General features: G+C 37.9%; 1 protein-coding gene across 4 annotated transcripts in view; it reads right to left on the bottom strand.

Moving 5' to 3' along the window:
• Positions 1–23,681, bottom strand: part of DENND4C (DENN domain containing 4C) — a 136,891-nt gene that overhangs the window by 6,051 nt on the left and 107,159 nt on the right. For all 4 annotated transcript variants that reach the window (XM_028107238.2, XM_028107241.2, XM_088019019.1 and 1 more), the window contains 7 exons: positions 22,789–22,966; positions 22,024–22,133; positions 21,555–21,730; positions 17,237–17,419; positions 16,268–16,463; positions 13,827–14,072; positions 12,623–12,740 (listed from right to left, as the gene is read on the bottom strand). In XM_028107238.2, the coding sequence (XP_027963039.1) occupies positions 12,623–12,740; positions 13,827–14,072; positions 16,268–16,463; positions 17,237–17,419; positions 21,555–21,730; positions 22,024–22,133; positions 22,789–22,966 (1,207 nt within the window). The remainder of the gene's footprint in view (positions 1–12,622; positions 12,741–13,826; positions 14,073–16,267; positions 16,464–17,236; positions 17,420–21,554; positions 21,731–22,023; positions 22,134–22,788; positions 22,967–23,681) is intronic.

Here is a 23,681-nt window from a genome sequence, read left to right as displayed (position 1 = left end):
ATTCCAGAATTAACACATTTATATGGATTTCATAAATTACAAAAGTGCTTGAGTATATATTAGGATTTAATCATGCTAACATTAAAAATACACAAAATCAGAGCGCCTGGGTGGCTCAGTTAAGCATCCAACTCTTGGTTTCGGCTCAGGCCATGATCTCAGGGTGAGATCAAGCTCCACACGGGGCTTCACGCTCAGTGTGGAGCCTGCTTAAGAGTCTCTCTCCCTCCCCCTCTACCCCTTCCCCTGTTCGTGTTCTCTCTCAAAAAAATAAAAAAAATCAAAGTGCGCTTGGCACAGAAAAAAGGGAAAACTTTCATACTGCAGGTAATTCCAGTAACCATACAATTTTATTTATACCCATATTAGCTGAGATGGGAATATGTACCCAGTAGCTCCCTAGTCTGCCTCATTTAGAGTGCCTGTCATAAAACAAGCTATCGTATTTTTTATTCAACACAGCCTCTTAATAAAGGCAACTAGTAGAACTTCATTTGTGTTCAAACAAATAACAAAGTTCTCCATTACAAGAGGAAATACTGATTGGCTGCTATGGGTTTTGTTCTAGCTCTGCTACATGATGACTTTTGGATATATTTGTTTTTTATGCTATGCTGTGATTTTAGAACCTAACCCAAATATAATCTGCAACTTCACTATTTCTCCAGTTTTTTAATTAACACTTTTATTGAGAAATAATTCCCAAACCATTCAGTTCACCCACTTAAAAGTGTACAATTCCGTGATTTTTTAGTATATTCATGAAGTTGTGCAACCATCACCACAATCGATTTTAGATTTTTATCATCCCCCAAAGAAACCTATCTATTAGCAGTCCCTCCTCTATCTCCCCAACCCTTCAGCCCTAGGCAACCACTAATTACTTTATCTCCACAGATTTGCCTATTCTGGATACTCATATAAAAGGAATCATACTTTGTGTTTTGTGACTGGCTTCTATAATATTTTTGAATTCATCCATATTGTATGTATCAGTATTCATTACTTTTATTTCTAAATATTCCATTGTATGGATGTACCCTACTTTAGCCATTCCTCAGTGGATGGCTGTTTCCATTATATGGCTATAAGAAAACTGCTAAGCACAGTGTACTAATTTTTATACATACGTATGTTTTCATTTCTCTTGAGAGTGCAATTGCTGTGTCTCGTGATAACTCTGCCATTTTGAAGACCTGTGAAACTGTTTTCCAAAGCAGCTACTTTTTATTCCACTCGGCAGTGTCTGAGAGTTCCAATTTCTCTATATCCTCACCAACACCTGTTAGTATCTGATCCCTCCGATTATGGACTACCTAGTAACTGTGATGTGTTCTGTCGTTGTGGTTTTGCATGTTTTTGATGTCTAGTGATACTGAGCATCTTTCCACTTGCTTTTGGCCATTTGTATATTTGGAGAACTGTCTATGCAGCTCCTGCTGCGGTCTGAATGTTTGTCTCCCCAAAATTCTTCTGTTGAAAGACCTCATACCAAATATAATGGTATTAGGAGTTGAGGCCTTGGGAGGCAACATGTCATGAGGGCAGAGTCCTCATAAATGGGTTAGTGCCTGTTAAAAAAAGGAGGGGGGGTGGGGTACCAGAGTTCCCTCATCCCTTCTGCCATATGAAAGGATATAATGAGAAGTCTGCAACCTGGAAGAGGGCCCCAAATTGCCACGCTGGCAGAACTGTGAGAAATACATTTCTGTTGTTCATAAGCTACCCAGTCTGTGGTATTTTGTTATAGCAGCCAGAATGGACTAAAACAGATCCTTTGCCCATTTTTTAAATGGGTTGTCTTTTTACTGCTGAGTCGTAAGAGTTCTTTATACATTTTGAGTATAAGTCTTTTAAGTTTTATTATGTGCACATCTTTCCCCCCTTCTATGCGTTAACATTTTTTTTGATGGTTTATTTTTCAGCACAGAAGTTTTTATTTTAAGTCCAGTTTATCTACTTTTTCTTTTCTCACTTGTGCTTTTGGTGGTGTTGTATCTAAGAAGGTCTGTCCTATACAAGGTCATGAATGTTTACTATGTTTTCTTCTAAGAGTTCTTTCGCTTTTACATTTAGATCTATGATCCATTTTGAGTTCATTTTTATGTATAATAGGAGGAGGTGCTCCAACTTAGGGGTTTTTTTTTTGTTTTTTTGAATGATGCTCCAGTTGGCCCAGCACCATTTGTTAAAAACACTACTCTTTATCCACTGAATGGTCTTGGCCCTCTTGTTGAAAGACAAATGACTATACATATGAGAGTTTATTTCTGGAAACTCAGCTCTACTCTATTGACATAGATAGATAGATTCCCTATGCCAGTATCCCACTTTCTTTTCTTTCTTTCTTTTTTTTTTTTTTTTTTAAAGAGAAAGAGTGCAAGCAGGGAGGGGCAGAGGGAGAGGGGGAGAGAATCCCAAGCAGGCTCCACACTCCAGTGCAGACCCCGACATTAGACTCAATTTCAGGACCGTGAGATCATCTGAGCCAAAATCAAGAGTCGACCAACTAAGCCACCCAGGTACCCCAATATCCCACTTTCTTTATTCCAACTTTGTTCTTTTTCAAGATTGGGCTATTCTGGGTCCCTTAAATATCCATTCGAATTTTAGGATAGGATTGTCAATTTCTATAAAAAGCCACCCTGATTTTTGGAAGAGACTATGTTGGATCTGTAGCTCAATTTGGAAATACTGCACTGCCATCTTAACATTGAATCTTCCAATCTATAAACATGGAATTTGTTACCATTTATTTAGGTCTTCTCTAGTTTTGTCCTTCTGCTTTATTTATTCCTATTTTATTCTTTTTTTAAGATTTTATTTTACAGACAGTGTGCAAGCGGGGGAAGGGCAGAGGGAGAGAAATCCTCGAACAGACTCCCCACTGAGCACGGAGCCGCATGTGGGGCTTGATCCCAGAACCCTGAGATCATGACCTGAGCTGAAGAAATCAAGAGCTCAACCAACTGAGCCACCCAGGCACCCCTCTATTTTACTCTTTTTAATGTTATTGTAAATGGGATTATTTTCTTGCTTTCATTTTTGGATTATTCATTGAAAGTATATGGAAATAGAGTTAATTTATTTTATTTTAATTCAGTTAGCCAGCATACAGTACATCATTAGTTTTTGGTGTAGTGTTCGATGATTCATTAGTTGTATATAACACCCAGTGCTCATCACATCACATGCCCTCCTTAATGCCCATCACCCAGTTACCCCATCCCCTCCATCCAATATCCTGCAATTTTGAAGTTATTAGTTCCATATAGTGTGTGTTCTCCTTGGAATTTTTATCTGTTAGATCACATAATCTACAAATACAGTTTTACTTCCTCCTTTCCAATTTGGATGTCTTTTATTTTCTTGCCTAATTGCACTACTGTAAGAACTTCCAGCATAATACTGAACAAAACTGAGGAAAAAAAGACATCCTTGTCTTGTTCCTGTACTTAGGGATAAAGTATTCAGTCTTTCACCATTAAGTATGATGTCAACTGTGGGTTTTCACAGATGCTCATAATTAGGCTAAAGACGTTTGTTTCCATTCCTAACCTGTTGAGTGTTTTTAACAAAGGATGACTGATTTTTGTCCTTTATTCTATTGGTATGGTATATTACATTACTTGATTTTCAAATACTAAACCAACACTGCATGTCTGGGATAAATTGCACTTAGTCATGATGTACAGTCCTTTTTCTGTACTGATGGATTCAGGCTGGTAGAATTTGTTGAAGATTTTTATATCGATATTCATACAGATTTTTAGTTTTCTTATGATGTCTTTTTTTTTTTTCTATCTGCATAATACTGGCCTTGTCAACAAATCTCCACTATTTCCAAGAGTGTGCTCAGGCTTGAATTTCTCCACGCTCTGTTCCAGATAAAGTCATTTCCTTTGGGGAGGGTTTTAGAGCTCAATGTTCTGATGGCCTGCTTCTTCCCTTGGGCAAAATCTCTGAGCCACTGCTCTGTAGCTGGGTTTGGGCACAGTGGCCCTTCTCTTGGAATGACACTCCTGCTTTGTGAACAGGGGAATGGGCAGGGACAGTTGACTCTGGTTTTTTCAGCTTGCCTCTCCTGGCATAAAACCTCTGCCCTATGAGCAAGATGCACTGAGAACTGAGGCCCCAGTATTCTTGGCTTGCTGAAGCCGGGGTAGAAATGAATGGGTGCAGAGCAGAGGAAGTGAGCCTCCAGCTCTCCTGGAATTTAGCCTCGGCTATACAAAGCTGGGAGACTGAGAACTACTGGCAGCCTGTTTTTCCCGGAGAGATGCTGTAGCCCTTGGCTGGGAGCTGGGGGTGGGGGGTGGGAGAGAACAGAATATGGTAGCTCAAACGCCACAGAAATTTCCTGTTTTTACTGAAATTTAGTATATTTTCTTGAACAAATGTTTTATTTTTTCTATACCCTTAGACATTACTTTCTAAAAATTTTTATTGTTGAGGGGAGCCTGGCTGGCTCAGTCAGTTGAGCTTATGGCTCTTGATTTTGGCTCAGGTCATGATCTCAGGGTCATGAGATCAAACGCCGCATTGGGCTCTGCAATTGGGCAACTGGCGTGGAGACTCCCCCTTAGGATTCCTTCTCTCTCTCCCTCTCCCTCTGTCCCTCCCTAACCCTGCTCACGCTCTCAAAAAAAAAAAAAAAAAAAAAAAAAATTGAAGTATAGTTGACATACAATGTTATATTAGTTTCAGGTGTGTAACACAATGATTTGGCAATTCTGTAGCTCGCCACAGTAAGTGTAAAGTCACCATGTGTCACCATAAAACATTACTGACTATATTATCTTTGCTGTAGTTCTCATCTCTGTGACTTTATTATATAACTGGAAGTTTCTCTTAATCCCCTCCACCTATTGTGTCCATTCCTCACAACCCTCCCCTCTGGCAACTACCAAGGTTGTTCTCTGTATTTAGGCCTCTGTTTCTGGTTTTTTGTTTGTTTCGGATTCCACATGTAAGTGAAACCATATAGTATTTGTCTTTCTCTAACTTATTTCACTTAGCATTAATGCCCTCAACGTCCATCCATGATATTGCAAATGGCAAGATCTTATTTTTTAATGGCTGAGTAATATTCCATTATGTAATAGTCCACACACACCTCTATCTTACCAATTCATAGCTGTTGATGGACATTTGGGTTACTTCCATATCTTGGCTACTATTAATGCTGCAGCAAACACAGGGGTGCATATTATCTTTTGAATTAGTGTTTTTGTTTTCTTTGGGCAGATACTCAGTAGTGGAGTTACTGGATCATATGGTAGTTCTAGATTTAATTTTTTGAGAAACCTCCATACCGTTTTCCACAGTGGCTGCACCAATTTACAGTCCCACCAACAGTGCACAAGGGTTCCCATTTCTCTACATCCTCACCAACACTTGTTCTACTCTTTTTGATATTAGCCATTCTGCCTGGTGTGAGGTTCATTGTGGTTCTGATTCTAATTTCCCTGATGATTAGTGATTCTGAGCACCTTTTTTGTGTCTCTTGGCCACTGAATGTCTTCTTTAGCAAAATGTCTTTTCAAGTGATCTGCCAATTTTTTAATTGGATTGTTTATTTGTTGTTGTTATGTCAGTTCTTTATATATTTTGGGTAATAACCCCTTACCAAATGTATCATTTGCAAATTTATTCTCCCATTCAGCAGACTGCCTTTTCATTTTGTTGATGGTACCTCCTTTGCTGTGCAACCTCTTTTTATTTTGATGTAGTCCCAACAGTTCATTTTTGCTTTGGTTTCCCCAGCCTGAGGAGACATACCCATAAATATGTTGCTTATGCCGAAGTCCAAGAGATTACTGCCTAAGTTTTCTTTTGGAGTTTTAGATTTTAGGTATCACATTTAGGGCTTTAAATCATTTTGAGTTTATTTTCGTGTAGGGTCTAAGAAAGTGGCCCGGTTTCATGCTTTTGCCTGTAGCTATCCAATTTTCCCAGCACCATTTGTTGAAAAGACTTTTTCTCCATTATGTATCTCTTGCCTCTTTTGTTTGTAGAGTAACTGGCCATATAAGCATGGATTTATTTCTGGGCTCTGTATTCTGTTTCATTGATCTATGTAACTATTTTAGTGCCAGTACCATACTATTTTGACTGTGTAGTGTATCTTGAAATCTGGGATTGTGAACCTCCAGCTTTGTTCCTCTTTCTCAAGATTATTTTGTCTTTTTGGGATCTTTTTTAGTTCCATATAGATTTATGATAATTTGTTCTAATTCTGTGAAAAATGCTATTGGCATTTTTGATATGGGCTGCACTGAATCTGTATATTGCTTTGGGTAGTGTGGACATTTTAATGATACTAATTCTTCCAATCCACAAACATGTTATATCTTTCCATTTGTTTGTGTCATCTTCAATTTCTTTCATCACTGTTCCAGTTTTCAGAGTATAGGTCTTTTACCTACTTTGTTAAATGTATTCCTTGGTATTTTATCCTTTTTGGTACAATTGTAAATAGAAATGTTTTAATTTCTCTTCCTGCTACACTGTTTTTAGTGTATAGAAATGCTATCAATTTCTGGCTATTACTTACATAAATTTACTGAATTTTAATAGTTTTTGGGTGAAGTCTTGCAGGTTTTCTACATATAATATCGTGTCATCTTCAAATAGTAAAAGTTTTACTTGCTCCTTTCAAATCTGGATATCTTCTATTTCTTGTCTGACTGCTGTGGCTAGGATTTCCAGTACTATGGTGAATAAAGGTGGTAAGAGTAGACATCTTTGTCTTGTTCCTGACCTTAGAGGAAAAGTTTTCAGTTTTCACCACTGAGTATAATGTTAGCTGTGAGTTTTTCATATATGGTTTTTATTATGTTGAGGTATGTTCCCTCGAAACCTACTTTGTTGAGATTTTTTTTATCATGATTGGATGTTCTACCTTGTCAAATGCTTTTTTCAGCACCTAATGAGATGATCATCACGTGGTTTTTATCCTTCCTCTTATTAATCACATTAATTCATTTGGGAATATAGAACCATTGTTGCATCCCTGGAATAAATCTTACTTGATCATGGTAAATGATCCTCTTAACAGATTGTTGAATTTGGTTTGCTAATATTTTATTAAGGATTTCTGCATTTATGTTCATCAGGGATATTGGCCAGTAGTTTTCTTTTTGGTAGTGTCTTTATCTGGTTTTGGTATCAGGGTAATGCTGGCCTTGTAGAATGAATCTGGAAGTTTTCCTTCCTCCTGTATTTTTTGGAATAGCTTAAAAAGACCAGGTATTAACTCTTAAATGTTTGAAAGAATTCACATGTGAAGCCATCTGGTCCTGGATTTTTGCTTGTTGGGAGTTTTTTGATTACTGATTCAACTGCATTACTAGTAGTAATCACTCTGCTCAGATTTTCTATTTCTTTCTCATTCAGTTTTGGAAGACTGTGTTTCTAGGAATTTACCCATTTCTTCTAGGTCCAATTTGCTGGCATATAATTTTTCACAGTATTATAATCCTCTGTATTTCTGTGGTGTTAGTTATTTCTCCTCTTTCATTTCTGATCTGAGACCTTTTTTTCTTAATGAGTCTGGCTAAAGGTTTATCAATTTTGTTTACCTTTTCAAGAAACCAGCTCTTGGTTTCACTGATCTTTTCTATTTTTTGTCTCTCATTTATTTCCACTCTAATCTTTATTATTTCCTTCCTTTTAACTTTGAGCTTTGTTCTTTTTCTAGTTCCTTTAGATATTAGTAGTTTGAGATTTTTGTGGTCTTTTGACATAGGCCTGTGGCGCTGTAAACTTCCCTCTTAAAACTGCTTTTGCTGCATCCCAAAGACTTTGGACTATTGTGTTTCCATTTTCATTTACCTCCATGTATTTTTTTTTTTTTTTAATTTCCTTCATCGACCCATTGCTTGTTTAAGAGCATGTTGGTTAGCTTCCATCTGTTTGTTTTTTCCAGTATTTTCCTTGTAATTGATTTCCAGTTTCACACTGTTGTGGTCAGGAAAGATGCATGATAGGATTTCAGTCTTCTTAAATTTATTACAATTTGTTTTGCAGCCCAACATTTATCTATCCTGGACAATGTTCCATGTGCACTTGAAAAGAATGCGTGTTTTGAGATGAAATGTTCTGCATATATCTATTCAATTTCTTTATATATTTAGGTGCTCCCATATTGGGTGCTTAGACATTCAAAACTGTTATATCTTATTCTTGGATTGATCCTGTTATCATTATGTAAGGCCCTTCTTTGTCTCTTGCTACACTCTTTGTTTATAGTCTATTTTTTGTCTGATAAAAGTATTCCTACCCTAGTTGCTTTTCCTTTGTTTGCTTCCATTTGCATGGAGTATCTTCCTCCATCCCTTCACTGTCATTCTCTGTATATCTTTAGGTCTAATGTGAGTCTCTTGTTGGCAGCATAATCCATTCTGTCCCCTTCTTTTGACTAGAGCATTAATCCATTTACATTTAAAGTCATTATTGATAGGTATATACTTATGGCCATTTTGTTACTTGTTTTCTGGTTGTTTTTGTGGTTCTCTTTTCCTTTCTTCTTCTCTTGCTCTCTTATAGTTTGAGGGCTTTCTTTAGTGTTATGCTCGCATTCCTTTCTCTTTATTATTTTTTGTATCTATTATAGGTTTGTGATTTGTGGTTACCATGGAATTCATATATAACACTGTATGTATATAACATTCTATATTAAGCTAATGGTCACTTAAGTTTGGACACATTTTTAAAGCACTAAATGTTTACTCCCCCTCCATAATGTCCTATTTTACTTCTTTTTGTGTATTCCTTGACTGATTTTTGTAGATATAATCCTGTCATAATTTTCTTCTATTTATGGCCTTCTCTTTCCACTTAACATTTCTTTTAAGGCTTGTTTAATAGTGATGGATTCCTTTTACCTTTTCTTTTTGACAAACTCTTTCTCCTTCAATTCTGAATGATAACCTTGCCCGGTAGAGTATTCTTTGTTGTAGGTTTTTTCGTTTAACCACTTGAATATGTCATGCTCCTCCCTTTTGGTATGCGAAGTTTCTGTTGAGAAATCAGCTGCCTTATGGGGTTTCCCTTGTATGTGACAGTTTTATTTTCTCTTGTTTTAAAATTCTCCAGCTTTAATTTTGCATCTTGGTGCAGCCTGCTTGGGCTCATCTTCTTAGGGGCTTTCTGGGCTTGCTGGACCCGGGTGTCTATGTCCTTCCTCAGATTAGGAAAAATCTTTCATCTGGGATATATTCCTGTGTCTCTTCATTTTGTCTAACTCTGGGTTTCTCTATATTAGGTAGGTCAGCTGTCTCTCCCAGTCCTTGTGAAAGTAGTGGCCTTGCATGGAAGAGGTCCTGTGGTGCCCTACAGTGCAATCCCCCCAGTCACCAGAACCAGGTCCTCCAAGAGCTTTCCCTCTGTGGGCTGCGTGTGTCCTCTTGTTATGGCTGAGCTGTGACTGCCTCGGGCATGCTGGTGGGTGAGGCTGACCCTCACCCCAGCTGGCTGCAGTAACCTGCTGTAGGTGCACTGGGCAGGGTTTGAGAGGTCAGCTGCAGCCACCAGGAGCCCACTGGTGGGTGGGGCTGACCCTCAGCCCAGCTGTCTGCAATTAGCCTGTACTACTGCTGCAGGCACACTGACGGGTGAGGCTTGCTTCCTGTGCAGCCAGTTAAGAGGCCTGAATGCAGGAACTGCAGACATGCTGGTGTGGGGGGTGGTTTACACCCCTGCCCCTCAGGGCAGGAGTCACTTCGGAAGGACACCTTTCCCAGCCAGGGCTGCTTTCGGGTGTGGCAGGGCAGGAGCTACTTTGGAGGGGCACCTGGTGAGGCAAGTGGGTTGGATGGGGAATGTCAGGGAGGGGCATGCAGTGCTGGTAAGGTACATGGAGACTGTTTACTCGCTCCCCCAAGTGTCTAGCTATCGAGTCTGGGAAAGGGCAAGAAAAACAGTGCCTACTAACACTTTTGTTCCCAGAGAAATATGCAGATCCCTGCCCCTTTGGTACATGTCTTAAAATTAGTCAATAAATCCCCTTTCACGTATATCCTAGGCACTTTTCGAGCTGCTGCTTTGCTGTGTTCCTGGCGAGTTACTGAGCATGCTGGCTCTTTAAAGGTGGGGACTCAGTTTCCTATCATCCTCGGGTTCTCCTGGTGTTCAGCACTGCTGATTTTCAAAGCCAGATGTTATGGGGGCTTGTCTTCTCAGTCAAAGTCCCCAAGGCCAGGGGTGGGGTCCGATTCCCTTCTTCCTCCATGTTTGTGACGCCCCTCCCATTTGTGGTTAGTTGTGCTGGGAGTGGTCCCCAAGTGCTGACACGGCCTTTCCTCTAAACTAGCTTGGGAAGACACGCTTTGCCAGTCTTCCAGTCATTTTCAGAGTTAGTACAATACATGTAGCTGTTGCCTTGGTTTGGCTGTGGGACAAAATGAACTCAGGACCCTCCTACTCTATCTTCCCTTCTCCCTTTTAAATTATTATTTTTAACAATTATGGTTGTTTTGCTGGGAAGTGGATCTCTGAAGCTCCTCTTCCAGAAATCACTGGAAGTCATTACCATTCCAGAAGTTCTCACCCACTTAATTCTTACGTCTTTTGATGTCATTTACATGCCAATTCTTCATTTAAAGCAGCCCAAATCAATTCATTCTTGAGAAACAAGGCCATTCTTGAGAGCTCTTTTATTCCCATCACAAATTACAGAGTATTTTGAAACACTTCTGCATTTCAAGAGAGGTAGGAAAATAACTAAAGAAATAGCAACTCTAATTCTATTATTATTTTAAGTAGGCTCCATACCCAGCGTGAAGCCCAACATGGGACCTGAACTCATGACCCCGAGATCAAAACCTAAGCTGAGATCAAGAGTTGGATGCTCAACTGACTGAGCCATACAGGTGCCCCTAGTTCTATATCTAGCATAAATTTCAAGGTTACTCTGCTTCTGTTTAAAAAAAAAAAACACACACACATAAAAATATCAGAACTGAAACCACCACCAAAAGAACAAAAACAGCTTGTAATGTATTTAACCATAATTTTGTGACTAGCATTTTCAAGGGGAAAAAAATCCTAATAGCAAAATAGTAATAGATTTTTTAAAAAGTACAAAAGAGTAAAAGTGAACTGTTCCCTTTCCCATCTGAGGAGCCACTGTTAATAGTGGTTTTAGACCTTTTTATATGCATATATTAAAAACACAGATATATATTTTTGGTGGGTTTTTGTTTTGTTTTGTTTTTAATTGAAAAGATCATATACTGTTCTGAAACCTGTCCCTTTTCCACTTGATAAATGACATCCTTTTCAGCGATCCATATGCAAATGACTCAGGCCACATTTCATGATATGGATTTATCACCGCTCTCCTGTTAGGTATTTACGGACTTCATTTCATTATCACAACAAATAATCATACAGTAAGCATCACTGTGCAGACGACTTTCCATACCCTACTTCTATAGAACAGAGTTGTCTTACTCTGAGTTAAAGAGTATCCACATACTAAATATGGATAAAATAGGCCACATTCTTCTCTAGAACTGTATCATTTTCACTTCTAACAGTGTATCAGAGTGTTCTTTTCCTCCATATCCTCAAAAAGATTGGATGTAATAAAGTCTTCTGCCATCCTGATGTAACCAAGTTTGTACTTTCCCTTTTTAACAAAAGAAATGGATGGATATTTCACTAAATAATGAGATTAAGCATTTTTTCATGTTTGTGTTATGAACTGAATCATGTTCCCCCCAAATTAGTATGTTGAACCTCTAACCCCCTGTGTGACTACATTTGAAGATAGGGTCTTTAAAGAGGTAACTAACATTAAATGAGGTCATAAGGGTGGGGCCCTAGTCCAGTATAACTTGTGTCCTCATCAGAAAAGGACACCCGAGAGATGCAGGTGTACACAGGGCAAAGGCCATGTGCAAGCCAAGGAGGGAGGCCATGGGAGCCAAACCTGCCGCCATCCTGATCTCTGACTTCCAGTCTCTAGACTGTGAGAAACAAATGTCTGTTGTTTAAGCCACCCAGTCTGTGGTATTCTGGTATGGTAGCCCTAGCAAACTGATATGTCATGTAATGTTTCTTCCATGAGCTGCCTATTGATATCATATGCTCACGTATCTACTGGGTGGTACTGTCTTATTGACTCAAAGGACTTTGGAATACTGGATGACACCTCTTTAAATGCCCTGTAAAAACATGTTCTAAATATAAGACTGAAAATGAAGCTAGAATCTTTGAGATTAGTATCCATATAATTGAAATCATGCCCCTATACCAACGACACATCCAAATTACTCTTCCAGTATATAGAATTTACTTCCCCAATACCTAACCCAAATTGGCATTTGACAGAAAAATCACAAAATACTCTTCAACTCCCTGAGACAGTCAAATGGGTCAGTACAAGAGCAAATCAATTTGATCTAAAACGGAAAGACTCTTGAAGAGATACTAAAAATGCATGAAAAATCTTAAAGCAGAATAGTTTCTCTCACTTCCTTATTTTTTACCCCAGTAGTCTATAGTATTCTACTGTATGGACTGTACCACAATTTGTTTATTCATTCACCTGAGAAAAGATATATGGGTTGTTTCCAGTTTGAGTCTTTTATGTCTTTAATTCTGTTTTACTTACTAAAATTCCTCCATGAGACATACAAAGGTTCTCCTGGTTCCTGATGAAGGTTGATATTATCCCATAATAGCTGAATATACACAAGTTTGCTATCCTGGGACAGAGATGATAGGGGAAGCTAAAAGAGATCAACAGACAGTATTAGTACCCTACGCATAACAGTAATTACCAGTGGATCTAGAAAGTTTGATTATATAAAACAAATGAGTTCTTTCAAAACTCTGGACCTAAAATTCTAAGCAAAAATTTTAATTTTTATTTGTATCTGATGATAAATATTCCTATTTTCTGAAGTGCAAATTTCTCATTCCTACTTCCACAGACTGGAAAGACAACTTGGTACTGGCACAGTGGCCACATGAAAGATTAGTCACTTTTACAACAAATTTCAAGGTAAGAGAAAGTACAATAGTTTCTGCTATGTTGTGCAGACTGTTACTTAAAATAAATGAGACTGTAATACTTTAAACAAAGATTGTGTTGTGCCCCTGGTGAATGTTGGGGTGTCTCTCAGTAATCAGTATCATAAAATGAAGGAACTCTAGGAAGCTCAGTGTCTCCCATGCAATCAGGCGCCCCAGCACGAGGACAGCAGGGGCTTTCAAGTCAGACAGGCAGACTGTGGTCTTGGCTCCCCATCACACAGTAGGTATGTGACCTTGAGGAAATTACTTCTCTAACTTTTAATTATATCATCTGAAAAATATGGGTAAGAGAAGGCCTTTAAAATAGTTGTTTTGAGGATTTCAGCTGGAGATTTGATAGTTCAGAATAAAAACTACCTTTTCTAGCCACCCTCACAACTAGATAGAACCATATAACTGAATTCGGGCCAAACAGATACGCAGATAAATGTTACGTGCAGCTCTAGGAACTATCCCTAGAGAAAGAAGACGTACTCTTCTCCATCCATTTTTATCCTTACTGCTGGCTGGAATGTGGATGTGATGGTTGGAAATAGAGCAGCCATCCTGGACCAGGTACAGAACTTGGAAATAGAGGTTATGCACAGCTGACCAGAAAGACAGAAGGATCTCATGTGCCTAACATTATACCATTCCAGGACCACTTACTCCAACTTTTATGTGAGAGAGAAATAACATACATCTTGTTAAGGCATTGTTGTTGTATACTCTGTTACTTGAAGTTAAGCCTCACTCTAACCAACCCCAATGTAGTATAAGTATGGAAGTTGGTACCCTACCTGTACACCTCCATTACAATGTTCAGATGTGAGGATGAGTCCTGGCAAGTTACTAGGAAGGTCCAAACGTCTGAAATACCAAACGAGGTTCCAGAAAATGATTGGATGTTGATTGATGAAAGAGGATGTGTGAATCACTTGATCACCTTCATTTTCTAGCAAAGATTCAAGTTCTTTACGAAGCACTAGAGGACTCAAGTAGGGCACAGAAACAGGGGGAGGATTGGGTCTTTTTCCTAAAGGATCCTTTAAAAAATAAAAATACAGGAAGAAATGAGTATTATCTATTCTGTATGTTTAAGAGTACTTCTCAATGAGATTATGCTTTATCTATCCTTTCAAAATCAGTGATTTCAGAACCAGTACTACATGCCGTATACCCTAATGAAAACCTAAAAAAAGAAAAAATACTTAATCATAAATGCCCTTAAGTTAAAGGATTACAGAAGAAAATTAATAATCCATATAACAGACTCTATTTTAAACATTGAGAGTTTCTCTATTTTTATAAGAAACACTACATTTCAGATGTTTTATAATGATTCCCCCCAAAAAGTAGACTTTATCGTCTTTCTAAAACTCTAAACAGATGGAGCAATCTTTGTGTATTTGATGACTCCTTTTACAATTATATCTACTTGTAAAAGCTTGTTTTTACATTTGGTTACAACAAAAACTATACTAAAGAGCAGTTGTACAAATCAAATAACAAATGAAAAAAGAATCCAATTTAGGGGCGCCTGGGTGGCTCAGTCATTAAGTGTCTGCCTTCAGCTCTGGTTGTGGTCCCAGGGTCCTGGCTGGGATCGAGCCCCGCATCGGGCTCCCTGCTTGGCAGGAAGCCTGCTTCTCCCTCTCCCACTCTCCCTGCTTGTGTTCCCTCTCTCACTGTGTCTCTATCTGTCAAATAAATAAATAAAATCGTTAAAAAAATAAAAGAATTCAATTTAGTCTTTATAAGTTGTGCATATTATAATCAGACTAAAACGCTTATGACCAACTCATTGAGTACCCCTACTGCCCAGGCTGAGGTCTCCAAATACCATTTCCTCTAAAAAGAACAGGGTTTCTTAGAGAAATGACTGATTCTAGGTCTAGAGAGAGAAGTATATCACATGAGCATGTACATACTGTCATAAGATAGCAAAGAAACTTTAAAAAAAATTTATAAAAAAGCTACTAGAATTGTGTCAAAGGGACTAAGGCACCAATTTGTAGAGGCTTCTAGCTGATCAAGATGGGATAACGTTAAGTATTAATAAGGATAACAACAGCAATGGATGTAAACACAAATGTTTAAATCAATGAGTTCATAATGATACCCTATTCCTCCAAATTAATTGATCACCTGGGAGAATGCTAGGAACCCAACTTGTTATTTTGAAAGTTGGTAAATAAAAGGAAAAAATCAGTTACCCTACCTTTCCAAAATAAACTGTCTTTGGAAAAGCAAACAGAAAACATGGGGGAAGTTTCTCTTTATAGATGTACCCCATATAATAAAGACAATTAGACTATCATCCTTTATAGCTAGAAATGAATAACCTGATCTGGGCATTATTGAGGCATTAATAGCTACTAGCATCACAAAGAAAGTTCATGTCTTCTATTGAGGGACATCCCACCACTGCTATTGTCTTACAAAAATAAAACCACAAAACAAAAACCTGAATCTGATCAAGCTTCTAGATACAATTACCAATTTATACGGCTGTAATCAAGGTTAAAGAAAGGACCTACAGATTTAAAAAAGACTAAAAAAACAAGGGTACCTGGGTGGCTCAGTCATTAAGCGACTGCCTTCCGCTCAGGTCATGATCCCAGGGTCTTGGGATCGAGCCCCACATGGGGCTCCCTGCTCAGCGGGAAGCCTGCTTCTCCCTCTCCCACTCCCCCTGCTTGTGTTCCCTCTTTAGCTGTGTCTCTCTGTCAAATAAATAGATAAATCTTTAAAAAGAAAAGACTAAAAAACAGATCAACCAATTGCAATGCATAGATATTATCTGATCATTCGTCAAACTACAAAGCACACACAAATTTGACTTTTAAACCACTAGAAATTTGAACAGATTGAATAATTTGATATTTTTTTAGTCGTATAATGGCATTGTATTTTTAAGAGTCCTTATCTCGTAGGAACTACGTAGTATACTGAAATATTTACAAATGGAATATATGATGTTTGAAGTTTGCTTCAGAAGAATCTAGGAAAGAAGTGAGTAACGGTATACATGAAAGAAGAATGGCTCTAAGGTGAAAATTACCGAAGCCAGATGGCAGGTCAAAGGAACTCATTATACTCTTCTGGTTAGTTTTGTACATGCTTGAAATTTTAAAAAATTCTTAGTCTGCTTATGAAAAATTTTTATCACTTGTGGATTATGTGCTGCTCTAATAAATACTTACATGAATACACAGATAATTATAATCTTGTTACATACCACAACTTCCTGCAGACTATTTGGGAGACTGACTGTTGAAATGCCATGAAACGGTCGCTGGGAAAAGTCAATATTTTGCAAGGGACCTCCAACACTGTGACTTCGAGTCAAAGATACATTTCGCTTTGATAAACTATTAGGCGCAGGTGAAATTTTCATAGTTTGGACTTCTCCTCTGGCTTTCTTTATTTCATCACTTTAAAAAAAATGAAGAAATGTTGTGTTTGTGCTGTAACACAATCTAAACCTATCCAGCTAGAGTATTTTCTACAATGAATTTTGAGTCTACTGAATGTACTGGAGAAGAATCAGTACCACCTTATAAGACTGACATTTCCTTCGGGCATTTTGTTAAGGAGTCAGAAGAACAGGATGGAGTGGATGACTCCAGTGAAGGGCGGGAAGAAGACAGAGGGTAGATAATAGTCTTTTTAAAAGACGAAGTGCCCATTCAGTTGCTTTATTCAAACATTATTTCATCTTTATTAAACAAAATCACCTAGAATTATGCAACTATTTGCTAAGTAGTTAACCTCTCCCAGGCCACCATCCACCTAAGGATAGAGACCAGATCTTTTTTATGTTTAGTGCTTAGCATAATGCTCAGCATACAACAGGTTCTCAATAAATATTTGATTCAATCAGTATTTAAGAGGATGCAGTATATTTCACAGTAAAGAGAATATGTCTCTGGAAACTGGCAATGACTAACCTAAAAGGGAAAAATACTTTGTATGCTTGAGAAGTTCATTTTGTAAAAGGACGCTGTAAAACATTAAACATAATTTCAAAAATGGTTATCATCACATTCTTTCATTAGATACTTAAATAATATATCATAGAAAAAAGTTAAGATTGACTTTTTAAAATGCCAGGATTTATGCCTACATGCATCAGGTTATCTTTAAAGATGGAATTTTAATAAGGGTACCCAATTTATAATGCAGACTTCTCTGTACTCTACGGTACCTTGATTCAGTTGCGGAGGTGGTTTCTTCAGTTATGGTCTGGTTTTGCTTTGGGAAATCCATAAAGTTGATCAAGTCAGGTTCTGCTGAACTAGATACAGGTTTGTGCTCTGAAGGTTCACTTGCCAACGGAATGCTGCCACTTTGTAAACTGTCACCAGAGGTACTTGGTTTCAGGAAAAAGCTAAATATGGAGCAATTAAAAAAGTCTTTAAAAACCTAGAACCCTCTAAATGTCATATTTAAAATCACTTTATGATAAAATAGTCATTGATGAATTATACAACCCTTAGAATTACTGCCTCTTTCACACACACACACACACACACTCACACTCACCCTTCTATCATTCTTTCTCTCTTGTCGTAAACTTTTCAAATGAAAAAGGTCTCAAAGTCATTATAGTTCAATATAAGATCCTTTAAAGAAAGCTATGAAGGAAGATGGAAAGCAAAATATTTTATTAATTTTCTGAGTTAAAAAAGAGAGGGAGACAAACCATGAGAGACTCTGGACTCCAGGAAACAAACCGACGGTTACAGAAGGGAGGGGGGTGGGGGCATGGGGTAACCAGGGGATGGGTATTGAGGGCATGTGATGTGATGAGCACTGGGTGTTATACACAACTAATGAATTGCTGAACACTACATCAAAAGCTAATGATGCTGGCTAACTGAACATAATAAAGAAAACAAAAGAGCAGCAATGGTATTTTAGCACGTATAAACTTATAATTGTGTATAGTATCCTCTCCCCCATAAATATCCATTTTGTCTCTAGTCATTTCCTCTTCCCCTTTATTCATTATTTTGTTTTCATCTTATCTCTGTCCTTCTCTTTCTGGGTGGGGGTGGAGTGAGGGTTGGGCCTTGCAAGAGACACACAGAACTCTCTGAGGTAATAGTAATGTTCTGAATCTTAATAAGGGTTAGATCTGCATCAATGTGTGCATTCAATTTTCAAATGGTACATTTTAAATTGGCAGATTTTCTTATATACATCTTTATCGAAAAAGAAAAAAACTAAACAAATACAAAAAGAACTGTAACAAATAGTTAATATGTATGCTGAAGTCTTTGGGGAGAAGCATATTAATGTCTACATCTTCTTTTAAATAAATAAAAATACAGGACTGGTGGATGAAGGGACAGACGGTTGATAAAGCAAGTACAATAAAATAGTAACTGGAGAGATGGATATTTGGGTGTCACTGTAAGAAAAATCTTTAAACTTAGCTGCAAGTTTGAAATTTTCCATAATGACATATTGGGGAGGAAAACCAACAACGCTCCTTTATACCTACTTAGAAAATATAAAATAAGGTACTTAACATAATAACTTACAAAACAACACAAAAGAATAAGACTATGGAGAATAATTTAAAGCTTTATTAGAAGGACATAAAAGATAATCTAAATAAATGGGAGATATATACCATGTTCATAGATAAGAGAATAATACTGAAAATGTCCACTTTCCCCAGATTAATCTATACATCTAATCCTGCAATCTCAATGAAAACTCCAGCTGAATTTGGGGGTGGGGGAAGAGGGGAGACTAAAGTTGCTCTAAGCAAAATAAATAAATAAATAAGAATTAATTAATTAAAATTCCATGACGGGGAGCTTACCCTATCAACCAGATGTAACACAAACAGTAATAAAAATAGATTATTGACCAAAAAAAAAGGGAACACAGAAGAAATAGAAGAAAAGGGGTGAGGTGCGCATGGGAACCTGATATATGATAAAGGAGATGCTACCTATCAATGAAGAAAAAACAGGCTCCTTACATGGAGAAAAATAAAGCTGTATTCCTACCATCATACACAAACACAAAAGTGTACTCCAGATGGATTAAAGACCTAAATATCAGAGGTAAAATATAAAGCTAACAAAAGAAACCTCAGGAGAAACTCTTCATGTCCTACAGATGGGAAACAACTTTTAAAACAAGACCAAAGCCACAAATCATAAGGTGGAAAATCAATGGATAATGACATCAAAATGAGTAACTTCAAGGAATTAATATCAAGAATATTCAAGACAGGGCGCCTGGGTGGCTCAGATGGTTAAGCGTCTGCCTTCGGCTCAGGTCATGATCCCAGGGTCCTGGGATCGAGTCCCGCATCGGGCTCCCTGCTCCTTGGGAGCCTGCTTCTCCCTCTGCCTCTCTCTCTCTCTCTCTCTGTCTGTCTCTCATGAATAAATAAATAAAATCTTAAAAAAAAAAAAAGAATATTCAAGACAGACATCAACAAGAAAAATATAAAAATGGACAAGGTAAAAATATATAAACAGGCAATTCACAGAAAATGTTGGAATAATTAACAAGTATGTGAGGAGATAAACTCATTAATATTGAGAGAAATTCAAACAAAAACAAGACACCACTTGATACTCATTAGAATACAAAAAATAGAAACTTGATAATACCAAATGCTGATACAGATATACAGAAATGAGAATTCTTAGGCACTAGTAGTGAGAGTCCTGCCATCTGGGAAGCAATCTTCCGTTGTTTATTGAAATCATGTATGAAAATGACTCAATGACCTCGCTCCTAAGACTATTATTCTGAGAGAAACTATTTCACAAGTTCAGAAGGAGATATATTTTACAGTGCACTGCGTAACTGCAGTGATATTTATAGTAACAGGGAACTGGAAGCAACTGAAGCAACAGTAGGATAATGGATAAGTAAAATGAGGTATTAACTTCCTACAGGAGAAAAGGAATAAACTAGATGTACATACAGCAACTCAGCTTTTAAACTAATAAAAATAGATTATCACTATTCTAATTATGTAAGTTAAAAATGAATAATCGGGGGCGTCTGGGTGGCTCAGTCAGTTAAGCGTCTGCCTTTGGCTCAGGTCATGATCCCAGGGTGCTGGGATCGAGCCCCGCATCAGGCTCCCCGCTCAGCAGGAAGCCTGCTTCTCCCTCTCCCACTGCCCCTGCTTGCATGCTCTCTCTCAATCTCAAATAAATAAAATCTTTAAAAAAAATGAATAATCATACAAAACAATGTATTTTATGAGGGTATATATTCAAAGATATCACACATGGTAGAGTCAATGTCTTTGTTGGATAAAGGAATGAGAGTGGGAATGGTAGGGGGTGGTTGAGGGTAGAGCTAATAGAAGAGGATCCTTGCACAAAGCAATGATAGTGCATCAGGAATTAGAATATAATTTCACTCAGCTCCACACCTGAAGCTAAAAGGAAAAACTAAGCTAAGAAGAAACACCTGTATGATTAGAGATTTTTTAAAAGCAGCTAAAGCTCTCTCTCTCTCATTCTGTCTCAAATAATAAAAAAAAAAAATCTTTAAAAAAAAAGGGCGCCTGGGTGACTCAGTTGGTTAAGCAACTGCCTTCAGCTCAGGTCACGATCCTGGAGTCCCTGGATGGAGTCCCTGGATCGAGTCCTGCATCGGGGGTCCCTGCTCGGCAGGGAGTCTGCTTCTCCCTCTGACCCTCCCCCCTCTCATGTGCTCGCTCCCTCTCTCTCTCTCTCTCTTTCTCTCTGTCTCAAATAATAAAAAAAAATCTTAAAAAAAAAAAGCAGCTAAAGGTGGACAATAATATGAAGTTTGCTCCATAAAACAAATAGACTATTAAGTATAATTACTTAAGTAAGCAGTTACCAAACTCTCAATTACTTAATGACTAATTACAGATCACCTAGTCTCTTTTCTATTGCCTAGAATTTGGTCATTTCACCATACAGAACACTACCATAAAGGGGCAACAAGTTGGAAGAAGAGTCAAAAAAAACCCCATCCCTCGCACCTTTATTTTTTCTTCTAGAAGATATAAAGTCATTGAGAGGGGCGCCTGGGTGGCTCAGATGGTTAAGCGTCTGCCTTCGGCTTGGGTCATGATCCCAGGGTCCTGGGATCGAGCCCCACGTTGGGCTCCTGGCTCAGTGGGAAGCCTGCTTTTCCCTCTCCCTCTGCCTCTCTCCCTGCTTGTGCTCTCTCTCTCTCTATCTCTCTGTATCTGTGTCTCAAATGAATAAATAAAATCTTAAAAAAAAAGTCACTGAGAAAGTAAGCTTAAAATAATGATAAACATTAAAGTTCTGAATGCTCTATGAAGTTTGGCTCCAAGGATTACTACTACTGATACCTGTGTGTTAAATAAACTGAAAAAGTAGTCTCCTATAGTACCAGTATTTTCTACTCCAGTACTGAGTGAAGGAGAGAGAGGAAAGGGACAGCTGGAGTGTGCCATGACTATTTCACTCTTGCCCCAGGAGTCATGCCTTCTGGGAGGGCACTCACCTCTTAAGGGAGCTTTTTACAATACTAACCTTGCAGAGCCTCTCAAGTCTTTAAATTCTATATTGAGAAGAGGCAAGAAGTTGCTTTTACAGAATGGACAGGTTGTATTCAAATTTGAATCATCTGCCGTCCATCCAGCCATAATTTCTTCATCATAAACTAAAGCTCCACAAGCTCTGCACTGTGAACAACTTGACATCAAAACCTAAGAGTAGAAAAGTGCAGACACTGAGAACCTCCACAGTGAAAAGTAATCTTAATAGGCCAACCTCTTGAGACACGTAATTTTATTTTGTTGATCAAATTTAGAATTAACAGTTCAATCACTTTACAGATAAAACTACCAGTTAATTGCCTTACTTACATAAGACATGAAGCAAATTCAACAAGATGATTTACTAGTCTTTCTACAAGGGTATCACAGAATTCTGTTAAGTGCCATTCTGAAATAAACATGTTTACAACCATTTTATCATGTGCTGAATATAGAACTTTTACCTCCATTGCACAATTCTGATAGATGCTAGACATGCTGGTGTTTTGAGAAGAAGCATGGTCTGATTTTTCACAGTCCTGCCCTTTTATGCTTCTTGGAAATGGAGGTTCACCTAAAGAGAAGTAAATATAACACATTATATGAGAATGTCCTTATTCTTTGGAAATGCATACTAAAGTATTTAGGGGGAGTATCATGAAGTCTGCAATTTATTTTCAAACCGTTCAGTATAAAAATCTCTGTAGTATATATCTAAAGTTAACAATAGTTAAATCTAAGTGGAGAATATATGATCGTTCATTATATGATTCTTTCAACTATTCAGGACATTAGAAATTTTTCATAACAGAATGTTGGAAAAAATAAATAGAATTAAAATTTCTTAAAATAACACAGCACTAAGAAATTTCAGAGACACAGCCCAGGGATTCTCAAACTCTGGTATACATTTGATTTATCCAGAGAGCTGGTTAAAAATATATATTCCCAAGGTCCCAATCCCACAAATTCAGTCTCAAAAGTTTTAGCCTAGAGTCTGGACATTTGCCTCTATTTTTAAATAAATTCTCCATGTGATTTGGACACACACTGAAGTCTGAAAACCAATGCAACTAGGGTGACTGTAATACTTAAGAGATCATATAAAATAAGTGATAGTATGGTGTGGCTCTATTAAAAACCTCCCCGCTCATCTCAACAGATGGGGCTTATTGTGCATGAGGTAGGGGAGGGAAAGGTGTGCGCATACGGATGAGCCCCTCCCATACCTGTTGAGTACTGCAGTTTTCCCACATCCCCGCTGCTGCTGCTACTGCCAAGGCTTGTGCTGCTCTGGGTGAGTTCACTGGGAACCAACCCTGAAATATTCATGTTAGGTGACACATTCTCCCCCAAAATATGGTCTTCGAGGCCAGCTGGGAAGCTGTAATCTCTGTTAGTTTCCTCCTTTAATTGAAAAGAATAAAACCCCACATACATAAATAATATCTTCTCCAATGAGAATATAGTCACGCTGCTCTTTTCAGAATTAAACTTCTCTAGAATCCTGAAATTAATTGTCATCCCCATAGTTTTCAAAACCATTCTTGAACTGTTCTCCATATTATTTGGAATTTCGTTTCCATACTCTTAAGATATTCAAACAATGACCTACAATACTTTAAGATTTTGTTTCACCCCTGGTGAATGTTGGGGGGTCTCCCAGTAATCAGTATCATAAAATGAAGGAACTCTAGGAAGCTCAGTGTCTCCTATGCAATCAGGCGCCCCAGCATGAGGACAGCAGGGGCTATAAAGTCAGACAGGCAGACTGTGGTCTTGGCTCCCCATCACGCAGTAGGTATGTGACCTTGCGGTAATTACTTAACTACTTTTAATTATATCATCTGAAAAATATGGGTAAGAGAAGGCCTTTAAAACAAAGTTGCTGTGAGAATTTCAGCTGACAATATGATTTTCAGAACCACCACCAGCAATATTAGAGACATAAAATAAGAATAAAGTTCCAAACACTATAGTTCTGAACTCAATGACTGCTGATGCTTTAGTTTAGATAGAAAACATTTCAATAAGCAGTTTCCTTTTTGATTTCTACTTTAAAGAAGACTCATGTTGGGGCGCCTGGGTGGCTCAGTCAGTTAAGCATCTGCCTTCGGCTCAG

This window comes from Eumetopias jubatus, unplaced genomic scaffold, assembly GCF_037043125.1.
Source record: "Eumetopias jubatus isolate StellerSeaLion01/CBP00866 unplaced genomic scaffold, mEumJub1_p1.0 scaffold_15, whole genome shotgun sequence".
NCBI lineage: Eukaryota > Metazoa > Chordata > Mammalia > Carnivora > Otariidae > Eumetopias > Eumetopias jubatus.
The sequence above is the reverse complement of the archived record's forward strand: the minus strand, read 5'-3'. Positions and strand labels throughout refer to the sequence as shown.